The sequence below is a fragment of the Myotis yumanensis genome, unplaced genomic scaffold (genome assembly GCF_028538775.1).
Source record: "Myotis yumanensis isolate MYYU_CA2020_CCGP unplaced genomic scaffold, mMyoYum1.0.hap1 SCAF_27, whole genome shotgun sequence".
Lineage (NCBI taxonomy): Eukaryota > Metazoa > Chordata > Mammalia > Chiroptera > Vespertilionidae > Myotis > Myotis yumanensis.
This window is the reverse complement of record NW_027223778.1, coordinates 1,193,727-1,217,994: the sequence shown is the minus strand read 5'-3', so window position 1 is coordinate 1,217,994 and position 24,268 is coordinate 1,193,727. Positions and strand designations below refer to the sequence as shown.

General features: G+C 44.4%; 1 protein-coding gene across 1 annotated transcript in view; it reads left to right on the top strand.

Annotated features, from left to right (window-relative positions):
- The window catches only part of LOC139000730 (nucleotide sugar transporter SLC35B4-like), a 44,654-nt gene that overhangs the window by 5,571 nt on the left and 14,815 nt on the right, over positions 1 to 24,268 (top strand). The window contains exon 2 of the mRNA XM_070402805.1: positions 4,318 to 4,431. Coding sequence (XP_070258906.1) covers positions 4,318 to 4,431 — 114 coding nt within the window. The remainder of the gene's footprint in view (positions 1 to 4,317; positions 4,432 to 24,268) is intronic.

Here is a 24,268-nt window from a genome sequence, read left to right as displayed (position 1 = left end):
TAAGATAACATACCCTTGAAATGTCTGGGTAACTTGTGATTTCCCTGTATCTGAAGCCCCTAGGGCACAGCCAGGTGTGCTGGGCCCAGGACAGATGCAGCAGATTCTTTCATTTATCATGTTAATTGTTCCTGCACCCACCTAAGTATGTGTCCATTTTTACTTTTTATCCTATCACGTAGGTTTCCCCTCTTCGCTTAATCCCACCTCCTTAAATCTGTCACCAATGAATTTCATGTATAAGTACGCATATAACCCTACCATTCTCTGGAGCACTATCTCAATTCGTTGAGGTTCTGCTTCCGGGCATATGTCGACAGTTTGGCTCAAATAAAATCACAAAAATTCTTTACAGGTTTCAATGGTTTTTTACGTTAACATTTCTCTTCAAAGTTGCCTTTTTTGAAAAATAAAAATTTGCCCTGGCCCACATGGCTCGGTTGGTTTGAGCATCATTCCATCATGCACTGAATGGTCATGGGTTGGATTCCTGGTTAGATACATACCCAGGTTGTGGTTTCGATCCCCAGTCAGGGTGCATACAAGAGGCAACCAATCGATGTTCTTCTCTCACTTGTATGTCTCTCTCTAAAATCAATAAAAGCATATCCTCGGGTGAGGATTTTAAAAAATTTTTATATAAAAAGTTAGAATGAAATAAAATAAATTTGGATTCTTGCAAAAGAGAATTCAAAGTCAAAGAACCTGCTTGCAATTATGACCATAATTCCCAAAAATGAATTTCAACGAAACAAGTGATTTAGGGAAAAGGCTCTTAAGTTTTTACTCTGAAGTTTTAAAATGAATTAAGTTAAAGTATATAATTCCATTGTTATCTACACAACAGTGTGTTCCTAAAAAGCTCTGTAAGTTCATTTTTAAAAAATGGAATCATGTGAGTGCAGTAGGGAAGTTTAACAATGCTATGGAAATAGAGCACGGAGATTAGAGTTGTCAGGGGGCTGATTGGATTTGTTGTTGGAGGTGTCCTAAATCCAGATCATGTTTGCTTAAAGTGAGGCATCCCCACATTCATTCAGGTGCTTGAATGAAGGTCAGACACTGCCCAGAGAGTAGGGGCACCTTCCTCTAGTCATCCCTCTGTGGCACTGGGTCCTTACTATCTCATACTCCCTCATCCTGTCATCTAGGGGGCAGGGATCAGCTCTCATTCACATCGGAGCTTCCTGGCAGCTAGCCCCTAACTTTTCCCACAGTAAGTACTCCCTAATTGTTCTTTAGTTGAATCCTAGGCTTTTGGTAAAGAGAAATGGGAGGGAAAGCCAGGAAGCTTCTTGAGCCCTTGGGCTAAGTCTTGGGCTTGGCACTTTATGTATATTTTTTTCATTGCATCCTCATGACAAGGTTAAAAACATGTCCCTTTTGATTTATAAGTGAGAAGAAAATGGTCAATATAAACATATTGTAAAAGGTTACTATATTCAATTGAAGACCTTCTCATATGCAAGATGCAACATTTTGGTCATCCTAGAGTCCCAGTCTGCCTTTTTCCCTGCTTGGCAGGCACTGTGGGAAGTGCTTTTCAGGGACTGGCTTATTTGCTCTGCAGTAAAACCAATGAGATAGTAGGCACTCAGACTGTTCCCATTTGAAAGATAAGAAAACTAGATGTAGATAGGATAATCAACTTCCATGTCACTGGGTAAGTGACAGCTGCATCTTGCACGTCACTGTGTATTTTTAGCCACTGGAGCGCAGTAATTCTCAACCCTGTGTCAGCACATAAAGATTGCCTGTGCATCTTACACACACCTTCACCCCTCCTGTCCTTTCCCCCAGACCTACCTTAGGGTTCTCAGCTCTGGCTGCACATGAGAATCAAGTGGGAAGCTTACAAAAGTACAGGACTTACCCCAGACCAATCCAGTCCAAACTGGGAGGGGAGGCTCCCAGTGCACATGGTTTTAAGGAGCAGCCTAAGTGTGAAGACTGTGCCAGTAACTATCTAGAGCTCAGGTTCCTTCTCCCCTAACTCATAGTGAGGCTAGTGGCTTTAATTAGCTCCTTCAATGAGGTAAATGTCTTACATGATTATTTATGGATTCCTGCAGCCTTTAGCCCTGTCCCTTGAACGTAAGAGGTGCTAAAAAGAAATCACCGAATTGAATATAAAGCTGTAGTTTTCATAGGCAGTGGAACCTAAAGAGTAGCAACAGCTCTGCCTTAGATGTCAGCATAGCTCCATACAAGAAAGGCTTGTGCTTGGAGCTATTTATTTTTATGCCTGTTGGGTGTATTTTGGAATTTGTATGCTCGGCACTGCTATTCAATACTAAAATCACTAACAGAGGATGGAGGTTTTTTTTTTAAAAAAATAGCATTGTATTAATATGTAGTAATATGATTACACCCCTCTACTCAGTACCTGTGGGTAAATGCCTTGGGTGAAGGTGAAGATGCAGGATACAAAGGCTGAATTTTGTAATGTGGGGATATGGGTAGTATGGGCAACCAGGACGCTTCAGGAAAACAAAGGCAGCTAGCTGCTCACTTTGACCTTCCTCCAGTGGTTGAGCAGAGCCTCATGGAGGACAAGCTCAAGAATAACACACACGGTTTGAGTAACTCCTTTCAGCGTGCCTCAGGAGGGATTCCAGAAGGAATTCTTCTCGTGTACATTTTTCCCTAAGTCACCATGAAAGATTCCCCATCCCTTCTAGATCACTGAAGAGCTTCGATTGAATTTCATGAACATTCTGTTATGGACCAATGTTAGCGAGAGTAAGACCACCAACTCCAATTAGGTCTTAAGGAGGATTTATGAAAAGCTGAGGATTTATTGAAAAGCTGGCCAGCGGCTGCTACAGGCGTGTTCTCCCACAACAGCACCGACTCTGGTTCCATGCCAGCCTTTTATTCCCAAAAGCCATACAACGGTTGGCTAAACACACACAAAGTTACCTGGGGTACATTAATCAACACTGCCCCATTTCTCTAGCTACTAATATCAACTTGCCCCGTTGCCCTAGCTATTATAAACTTGCCCCATTTCCCAGACTACCCTCGACCATAGTTTGTTCCATTTCCCCAGTAACTGCCAACATACCTGAGAGGGACATTCATAGGTTAAGATATTTTACAAGGGGGGAGTTAACTGTAACAATTCACTGAGTGCCTAATCCTGTTGTATCGTAAATCAGCGAGCTAGATAAGATGCCTTAATGAGTCAATTAGTTAGGAGTCATCTTTATTGCACGCGGGTTCAGAGCAGAATACCGCTGTCAACTTCTGAACCCCCAAACATAGAGGAAGTTCTCTCTATTTATATCTTTTGATTGCTTTGCAGATTTTACAAAGAGCTTTGTGTAGGTTATTTTTGCAGACAGTTTGTAACTTTTGATACGTAGTGAACAAACACTTGGCATGAGAATATGGGAATTATTGTCAGTATTCACCTATTACGTTAGACGGCTAGCTTGCAAGGTCAGACAGTTAAGTTTTTATCTTTTTCTATTATTCAAACTAAAACAACTCTTTTATAGAATAAGGGACTATCTAAAAATAACAGAGTTGACCTACATAATAAGAGACTGTCTAAGAATAACAGAGTAGTTCAAACAGCAGTTTTCTAAAGGAGGAATTACTATGCTTCAGTATATTTGTGTTAAAGGTTGTGGAGAATAGTAGACTATAGCAGTGTCCTCATTCTTTTCATTATTGCTTCTTACCACTCTCCCCACCCCCATCTAAAACCCCCTTTTAGACAGTTTTTTTCCTAGTCATCTCCCCACAGACACACTGTATATGGGTTTATGTACTGTACATATATCTGTACTTTATACTTACAAAATACAAAGCTTTCTCCTACCTTAAGAACCAGTTTTTTCCCCTATACAGGAGTGAAGGCAATGTCCCTGGATATGAGTCTTTGACTAACTGTAGTCTTGGAGATTGCTGGTCAGGAGGATATATAAATGTTTCTAGGAGACCTGAGCATGAGATGTATAGGCTGACTAGGATCCTAAATGAAGTCCTTTTGGTTACATAAGCGAAGATCTCAAAAAGAATATCTGACTGACCAACTTCCTATAGTTTACTAGGAAGGTTGTGTCATAGTTCCAGGAAGAGTGTATCAGAGTAGTCCTTCGTGATGGCCTGGAAGAGTGAAATAAGGCTTGACGTTCTTCTCTGTGAGGTATATTGCTAAATGTATGTGATCCATGGGACATGAAAACTGAGAAGACAGTTGGTAATGGAAATCTATCTCCCTGTTACTCTGAACTGTCAATATAACAGGTCATAGTGGCCTTTATCTCAGTCTTTTGTGTCTTTTTCTTTTTGGCCCTCACTATGCAGAAAGCATCCAGGATGCGGGAACATTGTGACATTTGCACCATTTTTATTTATTGCTGTGGAAGGCTTTCTCTTTGAAGCCAATTTGGGGAGGAAGCAGCCATCTATCCCAATAAGGTATGTACATTGAAGTCTCTTTTAGCCTTGTTTGTCTTAAAATAACATCGCCTAAGAATTCAGAAACACCAGTCAGAAAGAATATATCCACCCCTATGTTCATAGCAGTGCAATTTGCACTAGCTAAGATTTGTAAACAGCCCCAATGCCCATCAGCGAGATGAGCAGATAAAAAGGCTGTGGTACCTTTACACACTGTAATGCTACACAGCTGTAAGAAAAGAAAGAACTCACCATTTGCAACAGTGGGCATGAACCTGGAGAGTATTATGCTAATCTAAGTAAGCCAGTCAGAGAAAGATAAGTATCACATTATCTCACACATTTGTGGAATCTAATGAACAAAATAAACCGATCAAGAGGCATAAAAGCATGGAACAGGCTGACAAACTTCAGAGGGAAATGGGGGGTGGTGGGAGGTTAGGGGTGGAAGGGGAAGATTCTCTGGGGAACTTATATGCATTTATGTATAACCCAAGAACACAGACAATAGGGTGGTAAAAGCCTGGGAGAGGTGGGTACTGGGTGGAGGGGGTCAATGGGGAAAAAACACATACAGGACATTTGTAATGCTTTCAATGATAAAGAGAAATTTTTAAAAAATTAAGAGCTCGCCGAAACCGGTTTGGCTAAGTGGATAGAGCGTCGGCCTGCGGACTGGAGGGTCCTAGGTTCGATTCCGGTCAAGGGCATGTACCTGGGTTGCGGGCACATCTCCAGTGGGAGATGTGCAGGAGGCAGCTGGTCGATGTTTCTCTCTCATCCATGTTTCTAACTCTCTATCTCTCTCCATTCCTCTCTGTAAAAAATCAATAAAATATATTAAAAAAAAATTAAAAAAAATAAAATAAAAAATTAAGAGCTTTTCTGGTACTTATATAAAAGGAATATGAGATCCATTTATAAGATTTGTATCAAAGATATTAGTAGAGTTTATATTCATTTTCTGAATTTAATACGTTGTGAAACTCCAGGAGCCTATATTTAGAATAAAATTCCTGCCACAACACTTTAAATAACTGCGATGGAGACAACAGTATCTACACTAATAAAAGAGAAACATGGTAATTAGCGTATGACCGCTACCCTTCCCATTGACTAATCAGCATATCCTTATGCAAATTAACTGTCAGCCAAGATGGCGGCCGGCAGCCATGCACTGAAGCGAGCAGGGAGGCTTGCTTGCTCCAGTGACTGTGGACTCCAAAGTTCCCCACCTAACTTGCCAGCCTCTCAGCTGCAACTCTAAGCAACTATGTACTATGTTGCAAATTAGAAGCTAAACAAAACCCCAGAAACCAGCCAGACTGAAAGCCAGCCGGACCGCAACATTGCATAGATGTTTTCAGCAGCGAAGCGGCCTTAGAGCTAAAGCTGGCCCAGCTCTGAGGCCTTGGCTGCTGAAAGCAGGTATCTGGTTGGTTTGGGTTCTATAATTGAAACACTGTTTCAACTCCAGTTATGAGATCCTGGCTGGCTGAAAGCAGGTTTCTGGGGTTTTGTTTAGCTTCCATATTTGTAACATTGTTTCAAACTGCAAGCTCAGAGGCCGGCATTGGCAGGCGGGGAACGTTGGAGTCCTCCGTCACTGAAGCAAGCAAACCTCATGTTCACTTCAAGCTGCCTTTCTGCCAGCTGCCATCTTGGGTGGCAGTTAATTTGCATGTCGCCCTGATTAGCCAATGGGAAGGGTAGCAGAGTTATGGCTAATTACCATGTTTCTCTTTTATTAGATAGGATAGGATGTCCCTATTTCCCCCCCTTTGCCCCTTCTACCCAGCTCTTGTGCCCCACTTCTCTCTGGCCATCACCATATCGTTGTCTGTGACCAATGTTGTGCATATACTTTCTTTGGGGCTGGGCTGCCTCACTGCCCGGGGTCTTAATAGCATTTTTTTTTTTTAACAAATGAACACAGTGAGGAATCACACACCCTTTTTTTTTTTAACATGAGGCACAAAAAGATTCTCTTCATGTGCACTGTTTTACAGCTACAGGCTGAGGGGAGAATGGCTTCCAGGGAGCAGCCTTGAGGCAGTCACAGCCCCCACCACCTGGGACAGAGGACAGGGAGGCTGCAAAATGGCCTTGTCCGAGCTCAGACGAATGCCTGCTCTGGGCGCTGCCCTGGACGTTCCCTGTGCCTATGGCCCGAAAGTGGGTTGAGCCCTCAAGAGAACCGTCTGCCCCAAGCCTTCCATCTTTTCAGGGCTACAGTCTCACTCTTCCTATCAACCAAGTGTAGCAGCTGCTTAAAATCTAAGGGGTGACCCCAGAACCAAATCTTGTCTGTGCCATGAACGTGAGGCCTAGCTGCCCAGGGGGTGAGCATGACTTTAACAGCCAAGATGAGGGGAAGGAAATAAAGTACATGCAACTACAACATCTGAAGTAATATTTACATTTGAAAACCTGGGCTGGGAAGCTTGGAACGGTGTCGCGGCTGGGCGACCTGCCCTTTTCCTTCACTTGCCAGAAGCCGCACCTGCTGTACCTTGCACTCCTCTCCTGCCTCTCGAATTCTGAGGTGAACACCTGGCCTCAGCACCATTCTCTCCAGACGTAGCGCCACCCTGCTCTGAGCCATGCCCCTTCTCCATATGCAAACATGGTGCCACCTGTGCTTAGCCATGCCCCCTGCCTTTCAGTACAGAAAATGGCACCTCCCACCTTGGACTTAAGCTTCCAGGTGAAGAGCTGCCTCCCGCTTCCCCACCCAGTTCCAGATCGGGTCCCCGGGCTGCAACACAGCCCGGCTTCTGGGTCTTCTCTGATCACCGATCACCAGTGATCAGTGATCAGAGAAGCCAAGCGGGGCAGGGAAGAGTCGGCTGCTGGCGTCCGCCTCTTCCCTGCCCTGCCCGGCTTTTCTGATCACTTGCCAGGGGGCAGGCAAAGGCGGCCCGGTTCTCCGATCATGGGCCTGGGGGCTGCCTGGGTTTCCAATCACTGTCAGCAGCACGTGGCTTCTTCCCTCCTTCCCCTTTCGCCTCCCAGCATTGCACCTACATATGCAAATTAACCACCATCTTTGTTGGCGATTAACTGCCATCTTTGTTGACAATTAATTTGCATGTCGCCCTGATTAGCCAATGGGAATCGTAGCGAAGGTATGGTCAATTACCATGTTTGTCTATTATTAGTGTAGACTAGAAGCCTGGTGCACAAAATTTGTGCAAGAATAGGCCTTCCTTCCCCTGGCTGCCAGCACCAGCTTCCCTCTGGCACCCTTGACTCAGGCTTCTCCTGCATCCCGGCTTTGTCCAGAAGGTCATCAGGAAGGACGTCCAGTCTAATTAGCATAGTATGCTTTTATTATTATAGATACTAGAGGCCCAGTGCAAGAAATTTGTGTATGGTTGGGGGTCCCCTCAGCCCAGCCTTCACCCTCTCCATTCCAGGAAAGTCTGACTTCCGGTTTAGACCTGATCCCTGCGCCTAAACCGGCAGTTGGACATCCCTCTCACAATTTGGGACTGCTGGCTCCTAACTGCTCACCTGCCTGATTGCCTCTAACTGCCCCCTTTGCCAGCCTCGTCTCCCCCAACTGCCCCCACTCCCGCCAGCCTGTTCACCCCTAACTGCCCTCCTGGCCAGCCTGGTCATCTCTTACTGCCCCCCTCTGCTGGCCTGGTCACCCCTAACTTTCCCCTCCTCCCCTCGCCAGCCTGGTCGCCCCAACTGCCTCCTCCCCCACCAGCCTTGTCACCCCATGCATCCTGGTCACCCCAACTGCCCCCTCCCCCACCAGCCTGGTCACCCCATGTAGCCCGCTGTTCAGTCATTTGGTTGTCCCTCACTAACCACCCCTGCTGGCCTGGTTGCCCCATGCAGCCTGCTATTCATTCATTTGGTTATCCCTCAGTAACCCCCTTGCCGGGCTTGTCGCCCCACACAGCCTTTTCAGTCGTTATCCCGGTTGTTTTGGTAGTGAAAGCTTTTAATATATTAGGATATATATATATATATATTATTTTTTTTTTCTCCTATTGAATGTATTAGGTTGAATAAAATGAAATTACTGACATTCAATCCTTTTTGACCTACAAAAGTATGGTAATTTCATGTGCTTGAATGTGATATGTATAAAAGGCATCTTAATTTTATTTGGTTTAACCTGGTATGTATGAAAGGCATTGTAAAAGTATTGTGTAGTTCAAAGTGGGGTCATACAAAAGTAAAACTATTTAATTCATTTGTTTATTTGTATTTATCCCTTTATTTTTCTAAGGTACTAGGCTTACTGGATTTTCTTTTTAGCTTTTGTGTGGTTGTTTTTTATTTAAAGATCTATAAGTCTTAAAAACAGGGGCCCTGTTTTTTTAAAAAAAATATATTTTATTGATTTTTTACAGAGAAAAATGGAGAGAGATAGAGAACTAGAAGCATCGATGAGAGAGAAACATCGATCAGCTGCCTCCTGCACATCTCCCACTGGGGATGTGCCTGCAACCCAGGTACATGCCCTTGACCGGAATCGAACCTGGGACCCTTCAGTCCACAGGCTGACACTCTATCCACTGAGCCAAACCGATTTCGGCAAGGGGGGGGGGGCTGGTTTTTAAAAACAAATTTGTACAAGTTAAATGATGTCCTCATTAATTTGGAGGCCACTCCAAATGCGAGGTAATTATTAACAGTTGCTAGGCTGAAAGTAACCTTTGACTTAGCAAATAATTTCTTTAGAAATAGTGAAAATTATTGATATAAATAAGTGTATAGAAGTATTTGAGAGAATTAACCATTTTTAAGTTCTTTAGAGGTATATGAAACTTATAAAAAGAAGTGATACAGTAATAAGAATTATTCACTTTGCCCTAACCAGTTTTGCTCAGTGGATAGAGCGTCAGCCTGCGGACTCAAGGGTCCCAGGTTCGATTCCAGTCAAGGGAATGTACCTTGGTTGGGGGCACATCCCCAGTAGGGAGTGTGCAGGAAGCAGCTGATCGATGTTTCTCATCGATGTTTCTAATTCTCTATCCCTCTCCCTTCCTCTCTGTAAAAAATCAATAAATTATATATTTTTTAAAAAGTCAAAAAAATTATTCACTTTTTGTTTTCTTTTTGACATTAAGTATATTGAGGTAGCAATAAATTTGTTATTAATAGCATTATATAAATTTCAGGTATACAAGTTATGACATCTGTATACTCTTTTGTGTGTTCACCACCCAAGTCAAATCTTCTGTCACTATATTTTACTCCTTTTACCCTCTTTTTTCTACCTTCTTACCACTTCCCCTCTGGTAATCACCATTCTGTTGTCTGTTTCTAAGAGTTTGGGGTTTGTTTGTTTGTTTTTTCTTATATCCCACTGTACTGGGCTGCATATGGGGGCACGCTGTGCTGTCTGTTCCTGGAACAGACAGATAGGAAGGTACTGACATCAGGTCAGGCCTTGAGATAAGGTCTCATGGTCCCTCCTCAATATACTGTGCTCTCTGTTCCCGGAAAACATAGATAGGAAGGTGATAATGCTATACTGTGTCGGGAACAAATTGCGTAAGCATGGCTTTGTAACTTTGTAGTTTTTGCAAATAAATAGCCAAAACTCTTGCAGTCAGGTGCTGCAGTTTGAAGCAAAGGCTGAACTGCAGACAGCTGGCCAGCTTAATAAAGGTTCCTAAATTTAAATTCTGAGTCGGTGGTCTATCTCGCTGAGTCAACCCATTACATTTGGAGGCCCGCAGTGAGATTCCCGGCAGGGAGGAGAGGGACCCCTTGTTTAGGGCAGGAGGCTCTCCCCCGGAAGGGAGGAGAGGGACCCCCTATTCAGGGCAGGAGGCTCTCCCCTGGAAGGGAGGAGAGGGACCCCCTATTCAAGGCAGGAGGCTCTCCCCCACTGGTCGCCGGGCACTCAGAGAGATACCCCACACCTGTGGAGAACAACTACCAAGGAGGCCTCCAGTCCACCCAAAACTTTCAATTCGGAAACCAAACCATCTGGACTCTCGAGAGAGGTAAGGACCAGTCGTTAAACAGGAATTGGGACGTCCCACGGAAGGACCTATACGGAGGGCTGGACGCAGCGGTACTCCTGGTCCTGACCCTCGGCCACGACGGTGGCCGGGGTCCCTGGTTCGTGTGGCTGTAGGCTGCACTGGGTTTGTCTGTCTGGTATTTGTTTGTCTTGCTGTTTATTGTTAATAAGTTGTCTGCTTCTGTGTACACTCTGCTGCAGTGTTTTTTGAACATTTTCAGGACTTCAAGGAGCAAGCTGCAGGTTCCGGGCAACCTTAGGTTGCATTTGGCTGATTTATTTTGTCTTTGTTCTTTGTTGTCTTTGTCTTTATCAAATGGGATAGGGTCAGTCATCTTCGTTGACCCCCTATTAGTCAGGCCCACTCCGGGTGAGTGGAAGGGGAGCTTGATCACCTCCCGGGAAGCTATAGAGCTCCCTCAGGAATTAGGAAATTGTTAGGAATTGGGTGGATTGTTTAAACTCTGAGTGAATGTCTGGTGAAAGTGTGTGAGTGTGGAGGGAGGGGGTCTGCCCTCTCCTCTCCTTTGTGTGGCTCCACGACTTCGGTTACGGAGTCCGAGTGGGCCCCAACCTGCGGTTCCGCGATTCGTCATATGGCATAATGGTGACTCACCCCCATGTGGAGGTGACCAGGCCCAGGGTTTATACGGGTGCACCTTAGCTACGACGAATCTAAGCTCCCAAGGGACGCGACCAGGTGGGCATCTGAGTGAGGATCTGTGAAAACAGGTCACCCCCTCCCTTGTCTGTCTCTCGCCACCAATCATCATGGGGTCGGGACAAAGTTTGTGTGGGACTAGTCAATTTACTACAGAGAAGGAGGAAAAAGTGTAAATCATTACTGGTCTGTGTGAAGTAAGAGCTACTTTGATTTATTCTGCTTTCTGTCGATATGCTTGGCTGAAAGTTTGGGCTGGCCCCTTAACAGTCTGCAAATAGTCTCTCGGCAGCTGCAACAATTATTTTTCTGAGTCTTTTGCTCACTGTTAAGGAGAATTAGCCCACTTAGTTAATAAAGATTTCTGTCTATCAGCTGCTCTTACCTAGGTTGTAATTTACTGTATTAAACTGAAGTTCTAGGGTAGATTTAAAGGTTATAATGTTAATGCTTTTGATTTACAGCGATTCTGTGAATGGGAGTGGCCCACTTTCCAGGAGGGGTGGCCGGATGCAGGGTCCTTTGATCTGACCACTGCCTACCGGGTCCATTACGTCATACACGGACGCCCAGGGCATCCTAATCAAATTCCTTATATTCAAATTTAGGTTGACATATTGTCCAAGAAATCCCGGTAAATGAGGGCTTGCCTCCTGAGGGAAAATTGGGACAGAGACAGACAATTCTTTTGGCCGGGCCCCAGAAGAGAAAGGCTCCCCCGGTCCTTCAGGGAGAGCAGGAAGAACCCATTAGCCGGCCACCCGCTATGGTCCCCTGGCACAGGATTCGGGTGAGCCTGGGCCTCAGGCCCAGGCCACGCCAGCAGCTCTTGACCCGGAGCCCCTGCCTCCCCCGATGCCAATTGTCTTCCCTCCGTACCCACCGACAAGAGGGGCTTTGTCGTCCTTTAACCCCTTCAGTCCGTCCCATACTAGACAGGGACAGAGTATGGAGACAGAGGGAGAGAGGGGGAGAACCTGCAGGACCTTGCGACATCTGCCAGTCCTGCAGTTCCTATGTTGCCACTATGGCAGGCCGGCCCTCTAGATCTGGGGCTAGACAGGCAGCCCTCTGGGGAAACAAGGCAGACCGAGGCGCTATTCCCAGCTCCAGACCAGATTAGGGAGTGAATGAGAGAAGGGGGGCGGGGGTGTTGGCAGTTAAGTTATTGGCTGCAGACCTAACAGGTCTTATCAATGAACTTCAAGGTCACAAAAAGTAACTAAGCACAGTCTTTCTCTGTCCTGGTTTATTCTTTTTAACCCCTCCAGTGCTGAATCAATCGGGCCTGGGCTGAGAGAAGGGGACTGGTGGGAAGACAAGGAAAGCAGGGCCCTGTAACTATAAACAGAGTTAAGAAAAGGGCACTCTCCCTGGACCTGGGAGCCATCAGGACTTTGAAATTCTCCAAGAGAGGAGAAGTCTGACTCAGAGACTAGCCGAAACCTCATTGGGTTAGGAGGACTGGAGGCTGCATATTGAACTTATAAACTGCAATTTGCTAGGCAGAGGTCCAAGCCCAGTTGTATAGGGGTTAAGCTACCTGTATACAGCAAAACAACTTTCTCCTGTGCCAGAATACATTTTAAGGAAATTTGACAAACTGTATTTGTGGCTAGAAAGAAGAACTGGCCTATGTGTAAACTGCCCTGGAAAAAGGCTATGTGGAATGAACCCAAAAAGTAAAGGGTGTCTAGCTGCTGAGAGGGCAGTTGCCCAGGTGGGCAAAGAAGAATACCCATTAAATTTTGGTCTCTATTGAGAGACAGTTGACAGTTAGCAACCTGTATACTGTGTTACAGGCCTGCGTGACCATGCCCATGTCAGGGGTGGCACAAAACCTCAACTGTAGGAAACTGGGAAAGGCCTGTCTAGAACAGAGGGGGTTAATAAAGTGGTGAATACTAGCCCTCTGTTCCAGGAATTACAGACCCTGTGAGGTCCTGTGACATATAAGACCCTGTAAGGAAATAAAGCTCCTTTAGTCCATTCTGAAAGAACAAATAAAAGACAGATTAAAGGCTGTGTTTCCCTCTAGGCAACCCAACTGGAACCCCTATAGTGACAGGGGAAAGGAGGCTCTCGATCGGTATCGCCAGACTCTATTAGGGGGCATCTGAGCTGCTGCTTGGAGACCCACAAACCTCTCTAAGGTGACAGAGACAGTCCAGGGGCCTAACCCTGATGCCCTGGAAAGTCGGAAGGTTGTCCAAGTCAGCCCCAAATATTAGGAAAAAATGACAGAAGTTAGAAGGAACTTTGAGAGGAAATCAATCTCTAAGTTGGTTGAGGTGGCCCAGAAGGTTTCTGACAATCTGAAGGACCCAATGGCAGGTTTAAACACCTGGATGGCCAAGGTCCTAAACGAGGAAAATGGCCCAAGGGGCCAGAGAGACAACAAGGGCAAAGAAAAGCCTCGCGGAAGAAAAGGAGTCCAACCCAGGCTTGGGAAGAATCAATGTGCATTTTGCAGAAAGGAAGGACATTGGAAAAGGGAGTGCCCTGAATGTGCGGGGGAACTGACTCCCTCCCATGCTGGTGGAGGAGGTGGATTGGGGTTGTCGGAGCTCAGCTGGTCCCCAGGAGCCCAGAATAACCCTGACAGTGGGGGGCCAAAAGGTGGACTTCCTTGTGGAACTCATAGCACTCACTCAGGCCGTCTGGTAGGGAAAGGGAAAAAGAGTAAACATTTCAGCTTCCTGAAAACAGCTACCTTGAACCCTGCCACACTCCTCCCTGACGAGAAGGCAGAGGCCCCTTTGCCTGACTGCAAGGAGACACTGACTACCCTCACTTCCCTCCGTGAGGACCTTGTGGACCAGCCCTGCAGAATCCAGATGAGACCTTCTACACGGACGATGGGAGCAGCTTCGCAGAGGAAGGTACCCGGTAGTGGGGGGCACATGAGGAGGAGCCAGGGGAGATCTAAGAAGCCCTGGTAAGCGCCCCGGCACTGGCCCTGCCAGACCTACCCAGGGACTGCAGGGATATATCTCCTCACACTGCCCTTACAGGAGGACACGGGAGCCACCTTAAAGATGTCTCCTGACCTCAGGAGGAAAGAAAAAAGCTCCTGAGATACTTAACCACCTGGCAGCCATATAGGGGCCAAGGAATTGACTAAAAGACCAGTAGGGCCCCTAGAAGTTCTCGTAGCCCTGCCAGCACGGAGGCTCCCAGAGAAGCCTACTCATCTGCCAGAGGAGCAGAAGCTAGCTGAGAAACTAAGGGCCCGGGAAGGAGAGGCTGGATGGCTAATTCTGCCAGATGGGAGGCCTATAATGCCAGAAGCCCTGGGGCAGACCATCGCTTCCCAGACCCACCAGAGCACCCACCTGGGGGAATGAAGCTATCAGAACTACTAGGAAGAGAATTTTACATCCCAGGGCTCCAGAAAATATCTCAAGAGTTGGCTAGAAGGTGCCAAGTGTGTGCCCGGGTGAGTCAAGGGCCCCCTGTTGTGACCGCGCCGGGACAGCGATTCCGAGGTCAGAACCCCGGAGAACACTGGGAAGTGGACTTCACCAAGATACCAGGAGGACAAGGAGGGTATAAATACTTGCTGGTTTTCATTGATACCTTCTCTGGCTGGCCTGAGGCATACCCAACCAAGGCAGAGACAGCACAGGTAGTAGTTAGGAAACTCCTCACCGAAATTGTCCCCGGTTTAGCCTGCCACTATACATGGGTCCGACGATGGCCTGGCGTTTATCGCCAAAGTTACAATCCATAGTTAAGGCCCCAAGAGTTACTTGAAAATTGCATTGTGTTTATAGACCACAGAGCTCTGGACAGGTAGAGAGGATAAATTGGATCTTAAAGGAAACATTAACTAAGTTAAAATTAGAGACTTGCGAAAACTGGGTAAGTCTCCTTCCTTTTGCTCTCTTCAGAGCTAGGTGCACCCCATGCATCCAAGGGCTAACTCCTTTTTGAGATAATGTTTGGGCAACCACTGCCATTGGTGCCCAGGTTGAGGGAGGAGGAAGTCGCCCATCTCTCTACCCAAAATTTGCTTAAGTCCTTACAGGCTTTGCAGAGCAGCGCCACGTCAGCACGACGGGTGGTGAGAGCTCTACGGGAGGAGGACGTGCTGAGATCCAGTCCAACACAGCCTGCCTTCTCTCCGGGAGATCTCGTTTGGGTGAAGCCTCACGACTGGCAGCCTGGAACCTAGATGGGATGGACCCTACCAGGTGGTGCTGAGCACTCCAACCGCCATCAAAGTCGCAAGAAAGAGGCACTGGATCCATCGTACGCAGGTTAAGAAAACGAACGACAGCATCGAGGGATGGCGGGTCCAGAAGACCGGAGACCCGTTGAAGAGAGGTTCTACCTGGGGCCCCGAAGAAGAACTGCACGATCGGAAATTGTAACCCCGTCCTCCTCATGCCTCTCGCCTGGTAGACTGACCAATGGGAAGGGGGAAAGACCTGGGGACTAAGACTCTATGTAAGCAGCCGAGACCCTGGCCAGCTCTTCATCATTCAACGCCGGACTCTTCCCCGGTGGTTCAACCCGATTGGCCCCTTGCATCCCCTAGACAAGCCAGAGAGGCCGAGCCAGCCACAGCACCCAGCCCCAGCTAAAACTTCCTGGTCCCCCTGGCTAACTACCCTGCTCTCCTCCTTGGCAGGACCAGTCGTTCTGCTCCTCCTAGGGCTCATATTTGGCCCCTGCATTGCCAAATGCCTCCTCAATTTCATATCGTAGAGGAGGACGCTGAATCAAAGATTTGATTCGGGAATAAGACCAGTAGGGAATGTACTGGGCTGCATATGGGGGCACGCTGTGCTGTCTGTTCCTGGAACAGACAGATAGGAAGGTACTGACATCAGGTCAGGCCTTGAGATATGGTCTCATGGTCCCTCCTCAATATACTGTGCTCTCTGTTCCCGGAAAACATAGATAGGAAGGTGATAATGCTATACTGTGTCGGGAACAAATTGCGTAAGCATGGCTTTGTAACTTTGTAGTTTTTGCAAATAAATAGCCAAAACTCTTGCAGTCAGGTGCTGCAGTTCGAAGCAAAGGCTGAACTGCAGACAGCTGGCCAGCTTAATAAAGGTTCCTAAATTTAAATTCTGAGTCGGTGGTCTATCTCGCTGAGTCAACCCATTACACCACATATGAGTGAAATCATACCATTCTTGTTATTCTTTGTCTTATTTTCACTTAGCATAAATATTCTGAAGATCCATTCACGTTCTCGCAAACGGGAGTATTTCATCTTTTCTTATGATTGAGTAGTATTCCATTGTATATATGTACCCCATCTTCTTTATCCAATCATCTGTCAAAGGATACTTAGGTTGTTTCCATATCTTGGGTCTTGTGCAGTGAACATAGGGATACACATATCTTTACAGATAAATGTTTTCCAACTTTTTAGGTAGATACTCAGAAGAGGGGTTGCTGGGTCATGTGGTAGCTCTGTTCTTAATATTTTGAGGAACCAGTCCACACTGTTTTCCATAGTGATTGCAGAAATTTACGTTGTGAATTTACATTTACAATTTACCAGTAATGCCAGAGGGTTCCTGTTTCTCCACATTCTCGCCAGCACTTATTTGATTTACTGATATCCATTCTGACAGAGGTGAGATGATATTTCATTGTGGTTTTAATTTTCATTTCCCTGATGATTAGTCATGCCGAGCATCCTTTTATATCTCTATTGTCCATCTATATGTCCTCTTTAGAGAAATGTCTGTTCAGCCTCAGCTTATTTCTTAATTGGATTGTTTGGTGTTTTTTGTTGCTGTTGTTGTTGTTGAGTTGTATGAGTTCTTTATGTATTTTTGGTATCAGCCCTAATCAGAGGTATCATTTGCAAATATCTTCCCCCATTCAGTTGGTTGCCTTTTTGTTTTGTTGATGGTTTCTTTTGCTATTTGGAAGCTTTTTAGTTTGATGTACTAGTAGACACATTCATTTATTTTTGCTTTTATTTCCCATGCCTTTGGGGTCAAGTTCACAAAAGCCCCTCTGAGACTAAAGTCCACAAGTTTAGTGCCTATGTTTTCTTCTATGTATTTTATTGGCTCAGGTCTTATATTCAAGTCCTTGGTCCCTTTTGAGCTAACTTTTGTTTATGGTGTCAAATAGCAGTTTAGTTTCATTCTTTTAGATGTGGCTTTCCAGTTTTCTCAGCACCATTTATTGAAGAGACTTTCTTTTCTCTGCTGTGTGCTTTTGTCTCGTTTGTCAACTATTAGTTGCCCATAGACTAGTATGTGTTAGCTTATTTCTGGGCTCTAAACTCTGTTCCTTTGGTCTGTATGTCTCTTTTTCTGATTGTTTTAGCTTTGTAGTATAATTTTAAGACAGGCAGTGTGATACATCAGGCTTTGTCTTTTTTTCTCTAGGTAGCTTTGGCTATTTTAGGGTCTTTTGTGGTTCCATATAGATCTGAGGATTTTTTTGTTCTTATTTCTGTGAAAAATAACATTGGGGTTTTGATAGGGATTGTGTTAAATCTGTATATTACTTTAGGTAATGGTCATTTTAAGCAGTGTTTATTCTTCTAATCCATGAACATGGGATATCTTTCCATTTCTTTGTGTCTTCTTCAGTGTCTTTCAACAATGTCTTATAGTTTTCAGTGTACAGGTCTTTCACCTCCTTTGTTAAATTTCTCCCTAGGTATTTTATCCTTCTTGTTGCAGTTGTAAATGGGATTGTTTTGTTTATTTTTCTGGTATTTTGTTGTTAGCATATAGCAGTGGTCCTCAAACTATGGCCCGCAGGCCACATGCAAATACAAATATTGTATTTGTTCCCGTTTTGTTTCTTTACTTCAAAATAAGATATGTACAGTGTGCATAGGAATTTGTTCATAGATTTTTTTAAACTATAGTCCAGTCCTCCAACGGTCTGAGGGATAGTGAACTGGCCCCCTGTTTAAAAAGTTTGAGGACCCCTGGCATATAGGAATATAGTGGATTTTTGTATACTGATTTTTGTATCTTGCTACTTTATTGTATTTGTCATTGTTTCTAATAGTCTTTTCGTGGAATCTTTAGGGCTTTCTATATACAGAATCATGTTGTCTGCAAATAGTGACAGTTCTGTTTCGACACCTTTTATTTATTTTTCTCCCCTAATTGCTCTGGCTCGCACTTCTAGTACTATGTTGGATAACAGTGGCAAGAGTGAGCATCATTGTTTTGTTCCTGATCTTAGAAAAAAAGTCCAGTTTTTCACCGTTGAATTGTCGTATATGGCCTTTATTATGTTGAGATACTTTCCTTCTATATCCATCTTATATAGTATATTAATCATAAGTGGATGTTGTATCTTGTCAAATGCTTTTTCTGCATCTATTGATATGATTATATGATTTTTATCTTTTATTTTGTTAATGTGGTTTATCACATTGATTGATTTGCAAACATTGAACCATCCTTGCATCCAGGGAATGAACCCTACTTAATCTTTCCAATTTGTTTTTACTAGAGGCCTGGTGCACGGATTTGTGCCCTGGTGGGGTCCCTCGGCCTGGCCTGCAGACATCCCCCGAGGAGTCCCAGATTGTGAGAGAGCATAGGCCAGGCCAAGGGACCTCACTGGTGCACAATCGGGCCGGGAGGGACCACAGGAGGGCTCCAGGGTGTGTTTGGCCCGCCTCGCCCAGTCCCAATCAGCCATACCCAGCAGCAAGCTAATCTACCGGTTGGAGTGTCTGCCCCATGATGGTCAGTGTGCATCATAGTGACTGGTTGAATGGTCAGACACTTAGCATATTAGGCTTTTATTATATAGAAATGATTTCTGAGAGAGGAAAGGAGAGGAAGTGGGGGATAGAAACATCGATGAGAAATATCGATCTGTTGCCTCCTGCACGCCCCCTACTGGGGATCTGTTAGGGCTGACCAGCACACCCTGAGTGACGGGTGAATGATTACTCTTTTTTTTTTTTTTTATTTTTTTTTTAAATTAAATCTTTATTGTTCAGATTATTACATTTGTTCCTCTTTTTTCCCCCCATAACTCCCCTCCTTCCAGCTCCCACCCCACCCTCCACCCTCACTCCCCACCCACTGTGTTCATCCATAGGTGCATGATTTTTGTCCAGTCACTTCCCGCATCTCCCACACCCCTTTTTCCCCCAAGAATAGTCAGTCTATTCCCTTTCTATGTCCCTGATTCTATTATAATCACCAGTTCATTCTGTACATCAGGTTATTTATTCACTTGATTCTTAGATTCATTTGTTGATAGATGCATGTTTGTTGTTCATAGTTTGTATCTTTACCTTTTTCTTCTTCTTCCTCTTCTTAAAGGATACCTTTCAGCATTTCATATAATACTGGTTTGGCGGTGATGAACTCCTTTAGCTTTTCCTTATCTGTGAAGCTCTTTATCTGACCTTCAATTCTGAATGATAGCTTTGCTGGATAAAGTAATCTTGGTTGTAGGTTCTTGGTATTCAGCACTTTGAATATTTCTTGCCATTCCCTTCTGGCCTGCAAAGTTTCTGTTGAGAAATCAGCTGACAGTCATATGGGTATTCCCTTGTAGGTAATTGAGCCTCTTTCTCTTGCTGCTTTTAAGATTTTCTCTTTGTCTTTTGCTCTTGGCATTTTAATGATGATGTGTCTTGGTGTGGTCCTCTTTGGATTCCTTTTGTTTGGGGTTCTCTGCGCTTCTTGGACCTGTAAGTCCATTTCTTTCTCCAGGTGGGGGAAGTTTTCTGCCATTATTTCTTGAAATAGGTTTTCAATATCTTGCTGTCTCTCATCTTCTGGCACTCCAATGACTCTGATATTAGACCGCTTAAAGCTGTCCCAGAGGCTCCTTACACTATCTTCACACTTTCGGATTCTTTTTTCATTTTGCTTTTCCAATTGGGTGTTTTTTGTCAAATCTTTGGTTTGATTATTGTACTCCTCTGGTCTGCTATTGGGTATAATATTCTTTATTTCAGTCCGTGTATGCTTACTTTCTAATTTCTTTATCGTAGCATCGAGGGTCTCATTAGTTTTCGTGAGGCTCTGCACAAATTTATGGCAAGCCCTCAAAATTGCGATTCTTAGCTCCATATCCTCCATTTCTGTCATGTTTTTTTTGTCTCCGCATCTTTTATGCTTTCTTGGTGCACCCCCTTGTGGTCTCTGTGCGCAGTCTTGTTCTAGCCAAGCCTTAATTGTTGTAGTTAACACTAGAGGGATTTCTGAATGATTACTCTAACACAATGTTTGCTGTGAAAGAGAGGACTAAGGGACTGCCTGGCTAAAGGAACCAGACAGCCTGGATTACCTGTCTCATTAGGCTTTTATTGTAGCAGCAGTTTGAGATAAATTTTATCTTTTAGATACAATCAGTAGGGTAAGTAATCTTGGGAGGACATATGTGTTTGCAGTGTCCTTTAAGCAAGGACACCCAAAGATTAAGCATAAGGATTCCAGTAAACATCCAGGGGTCTGCACGTGCACAGACTTTTTGTTTGGAAAGGTCAAGGAATAATTAGGGGTGTGGCCTTTGGCACTCCCCTAAGTCGTAATTCCAATAAACAGAGCAGTCTGCCTTCAGCACACTTTTTTTTTCCCTCTCGGAATGTCCTCCTTACAAACTTTCCAACCAAGTCTCCTGTGCTCCCCAACAGGGATTGAGCCCACAACCCGGTATGTGCCCTGACCAAGAATTGATCTGAGACCTTCTGGTGCATGGGTCATTGCTCAACCACTGAGCTACACTGACTGGGCAACCCCACTTAATCTTGATGTATTATCCTTTTAATGTATTGTTATATTTGCAAATATTTTGATTAGACATTTTGTATCTATGTTCATCTGAGATATTAGCCTGTAATATTCTTTTTGTGTGTTGATATCAGGGGAATGTTGGTCTCATAAAATAAATTAGGAAGTAGTCCCTCCTCTTCAATTTTTTGGAAGAGGTTGAGAAGGATTAGTATTAAGTCTTCTTTGAGTGTTACTGTTTCATTTTCCTTACTAGTGATCACTCTCTTTAGGCTTTCCAATTCATGGTTCAGGCTATGTTGGTTGTATATTTCTAAGAACTTTACCATTTTTTTTTTAGTTTTTATAGAATTTGGTGGTGTATATCCTTTCATAGTGTTTTTGTATAATGATTTATATTTCTGTGATGGCCACTGTAACTTCTCTTTCATTTCTGATTTTGAGTCTGTTTTCATTTTTTGGTTAGTGTATCTAACTAGAGGTTTGTCAATTTTGTTTATCTTTACAAAATACCAGCTATTTCATTGATGTTTTTTTCTATCCTTTTTTTGTTCTCTGTTTCATTTATTTCTGCTCGGATTATTATTATTTTTGTTCCTCTACTGACTTTGAGCTTTATTTGTTCTTCTTTTTCTAGATGTTTTTTCTACTTGCTAAGATACATTTAATTCTTAAAATTTCTTTTTTTTTTGAGACTAGAGGCCCAGTGCACAAAAATTTGTGCACTTGGGGGGGGGGGGGGAGGGTGTCCCTCAGCCTGGCCTGTGCACTCTCGCAGTCTGGGACCCCTCAGGAGATAATGACCTGCTGGCTTAGGCCTGCTCCCGGGTGGCAGAGTGCAGGCCCAATCCCTAGGTGCAGCCCCTGGTCAGGTTCAGAGCAGGGCCAATTGGATCATTGGGGCACCGCCCCCTGTCACACACAGAGCAGGACCGATCAGGGGGTTGGGGCACCGCCACTGTCACGCTCAGGGCAGGGCCGATGGGGAGGTTATGGCTCTACCCGGTCACACACAGAGCAGGGCCTGTCGGGGGAGGAGTTGGGGCGCCGCACCCTGTCACACACAGAGCAGGGCCGATCAGGGGGTTGGGGTGCCGCCACTGTCACACTCAGGGCAGGGCCGATGGGGAGGTTATGGCTCTACCCTGTCACACACAGAGCGGGGGGGGGGGGGGGGCGGGTTGGAGCGCTGCCCTCTATCACCCATAGAGCAGGGCCAATCAGGGGGTTAGGGCGCTGCACCCTGTCACACGCAGAGCTGCAGGGCAATCAGGGGGTTTGAGTGCTGCCCCTTGTCATGCTGATCCCGGTGCCGGAAGGCCTCGCAGCTCCGCTGATCCCGGTGCCGGGAGGCACATTACCCTTTTACTATATAGAATAGAGGCCTGGTGCACGGGTGGGGGCTGGCTGGTTTGCCCTGAAGGGTTTCCTGGATCAGGGTGGGAGTCCCCACTGGGGTGCCTGGCCAGCCTGGGTGAGGGGCTGAGGGCGTTTTCAGGCTGGCAGGTGACGGAAGCTCCCAGCTGCCTCTTTCTTTCTTTCTTTCTTTCTTTCTTTCTTTCTTTCTTTCTTTCTTTCTTTCTTTCTTTCTTCCTTCCTTCCTTCCTTCCTTCCTTCCTTCCTTTCTTTCTTTCTTTCTTTCTTTCTTTCTTTCTTTCTTTCTTTCTTTCTTTTTTTTATTGTGGGCCAGCTTTAGCTCTGAGGCCTCTGCTGCTGAAAGGAGCTTTCTGGCCTTTGTTTACCTTCTGTATTTGATACAATGTTGCAGTCCAGCTGGCTGAAGCCCGGCTGAGTAAAGCAGGTTTCTGGGGTTTTGTTTAGTTTCTATATTTGCAACATAGTTGCTTAGAGTTGCAGCTGAGAGGCCGGCAAGTCAGGCGGGAAACGTTGGAGTCCTCTGTAACTGAAGCAAGGAATCCTCCCTGTTCACATAAGCTGCCTGGCTGCCAGCCGCCATCTTGGCTGGCAGTTAATTTGCATATCTCCCTGATTATCCAATCAAAAGGATAGCAGAGTGACACCAATTTGCATGTTTCTCTTTTATTAGTGTAGATAGGCCTTTACTAAGCTAAACTTATATCTTAATATCACTTTTGCTGCATCCAAAAATTTTTGGTATGTTGAATTTTCATTTTAATTTGTCTCTATGCATCTTTTGATCTCTTCTTTTTTTTTCTTTGACCCAATAGTTATTCAATAGCTTGTTGCTTTTTTAAAAATTTAATTAAAAAAATAAATATTTAAATCCCCCTCTCACCACCTCCCCCAACCCGATTTGGCAACCGTCAGCTTGTTCTCTATATTTATAGGTCTGTTTGTATTGTTTTGTTCATTCTTTTGGTGTGGTTTGTTAGATTTCACACAGAAGTGAAATACAGTATTTGTCTTTCTCTTATTTCACTTAACATAGTACCTTCTAGGTCCCTCAATGTTGTTGCAAATGGCAAGATTTTATTATTTTTTATTGCTGACTAATATATCATTGTATATGTTCACTACATTTTTTTGCCCATTCATCTATTGGTGGGCATCTAGGTTGCTTCTATATTGGCTGTTATTAATAATGCTGCAGTGAACATAGGGGTGCATATGTCTTTCAAATTAGTAATATTGTTTTCTTTGGATAAATACCTCCCAAAAAAACAATTTATAGGTCCTACGGCAATTCTACTTTTCATCTCTTGAGGAAGTGCCATACCATTTTTCATAGTGTTTACAGTAATTTATAATCCTACCAGCAGTGCATCTTCACATCGTCACTAGTACTTATTTGCTGATTTATTGATGATAGCCATTCTAACAGGTGTGAGGTGATATCTCATTGTGGTTTTAATTTGCATTTTCCTGATTAGTGATTTTGAGCATTTTTCCATATATCTGTTGGCCATGTGTATGTCCTCTAAAGAAATGTCTATTCAGGTCCTCTGCCCATTTTTAAATTGGATTAATTTTTTTGTTTTGTTTTGGTGCTATGTTGTATGAGTTCCTTATGTACAGTATTTTGCATATTAATTCCCTATAGGATGTATCATTTGTGAATGTCTTCTTCCATTCAGTAGGTTGCCTTTTTGTTTTGTGGATTGTCTCCTTTGCTGTGCAAACATTTTTAGTTTGATGTAGTCACATTTGTTTATTGTTTCTTTTGTTTTCCTTGCCTGAGGAAACATATCCAAAAAGAAATTGCTAAAAAAATGTCAAAGAGTTTACTGCCTATGTTTTCTTCTAGAGTTTCATTGTTTCAGGTATGATATCCAAGTCTTTAATCCATTTTGAGTTATTTTTGTATGTGGTATAAAAAAGTGGTTTAGTTCTCTTTTTTTTAATGTTTTCAGTTTTCCTGATACGTCTTAGTGAAGAGAATGTCTTTACCCCATTGTATATCCTTGCCTCTTTTATTGTAGATTAAGTGATCATATAAGCAAGGATTTATTACTGGTTGCTCTATTATATTCTGCTGGGAGCCGGTACATCCTTGCTGCTTGACACAGTTGC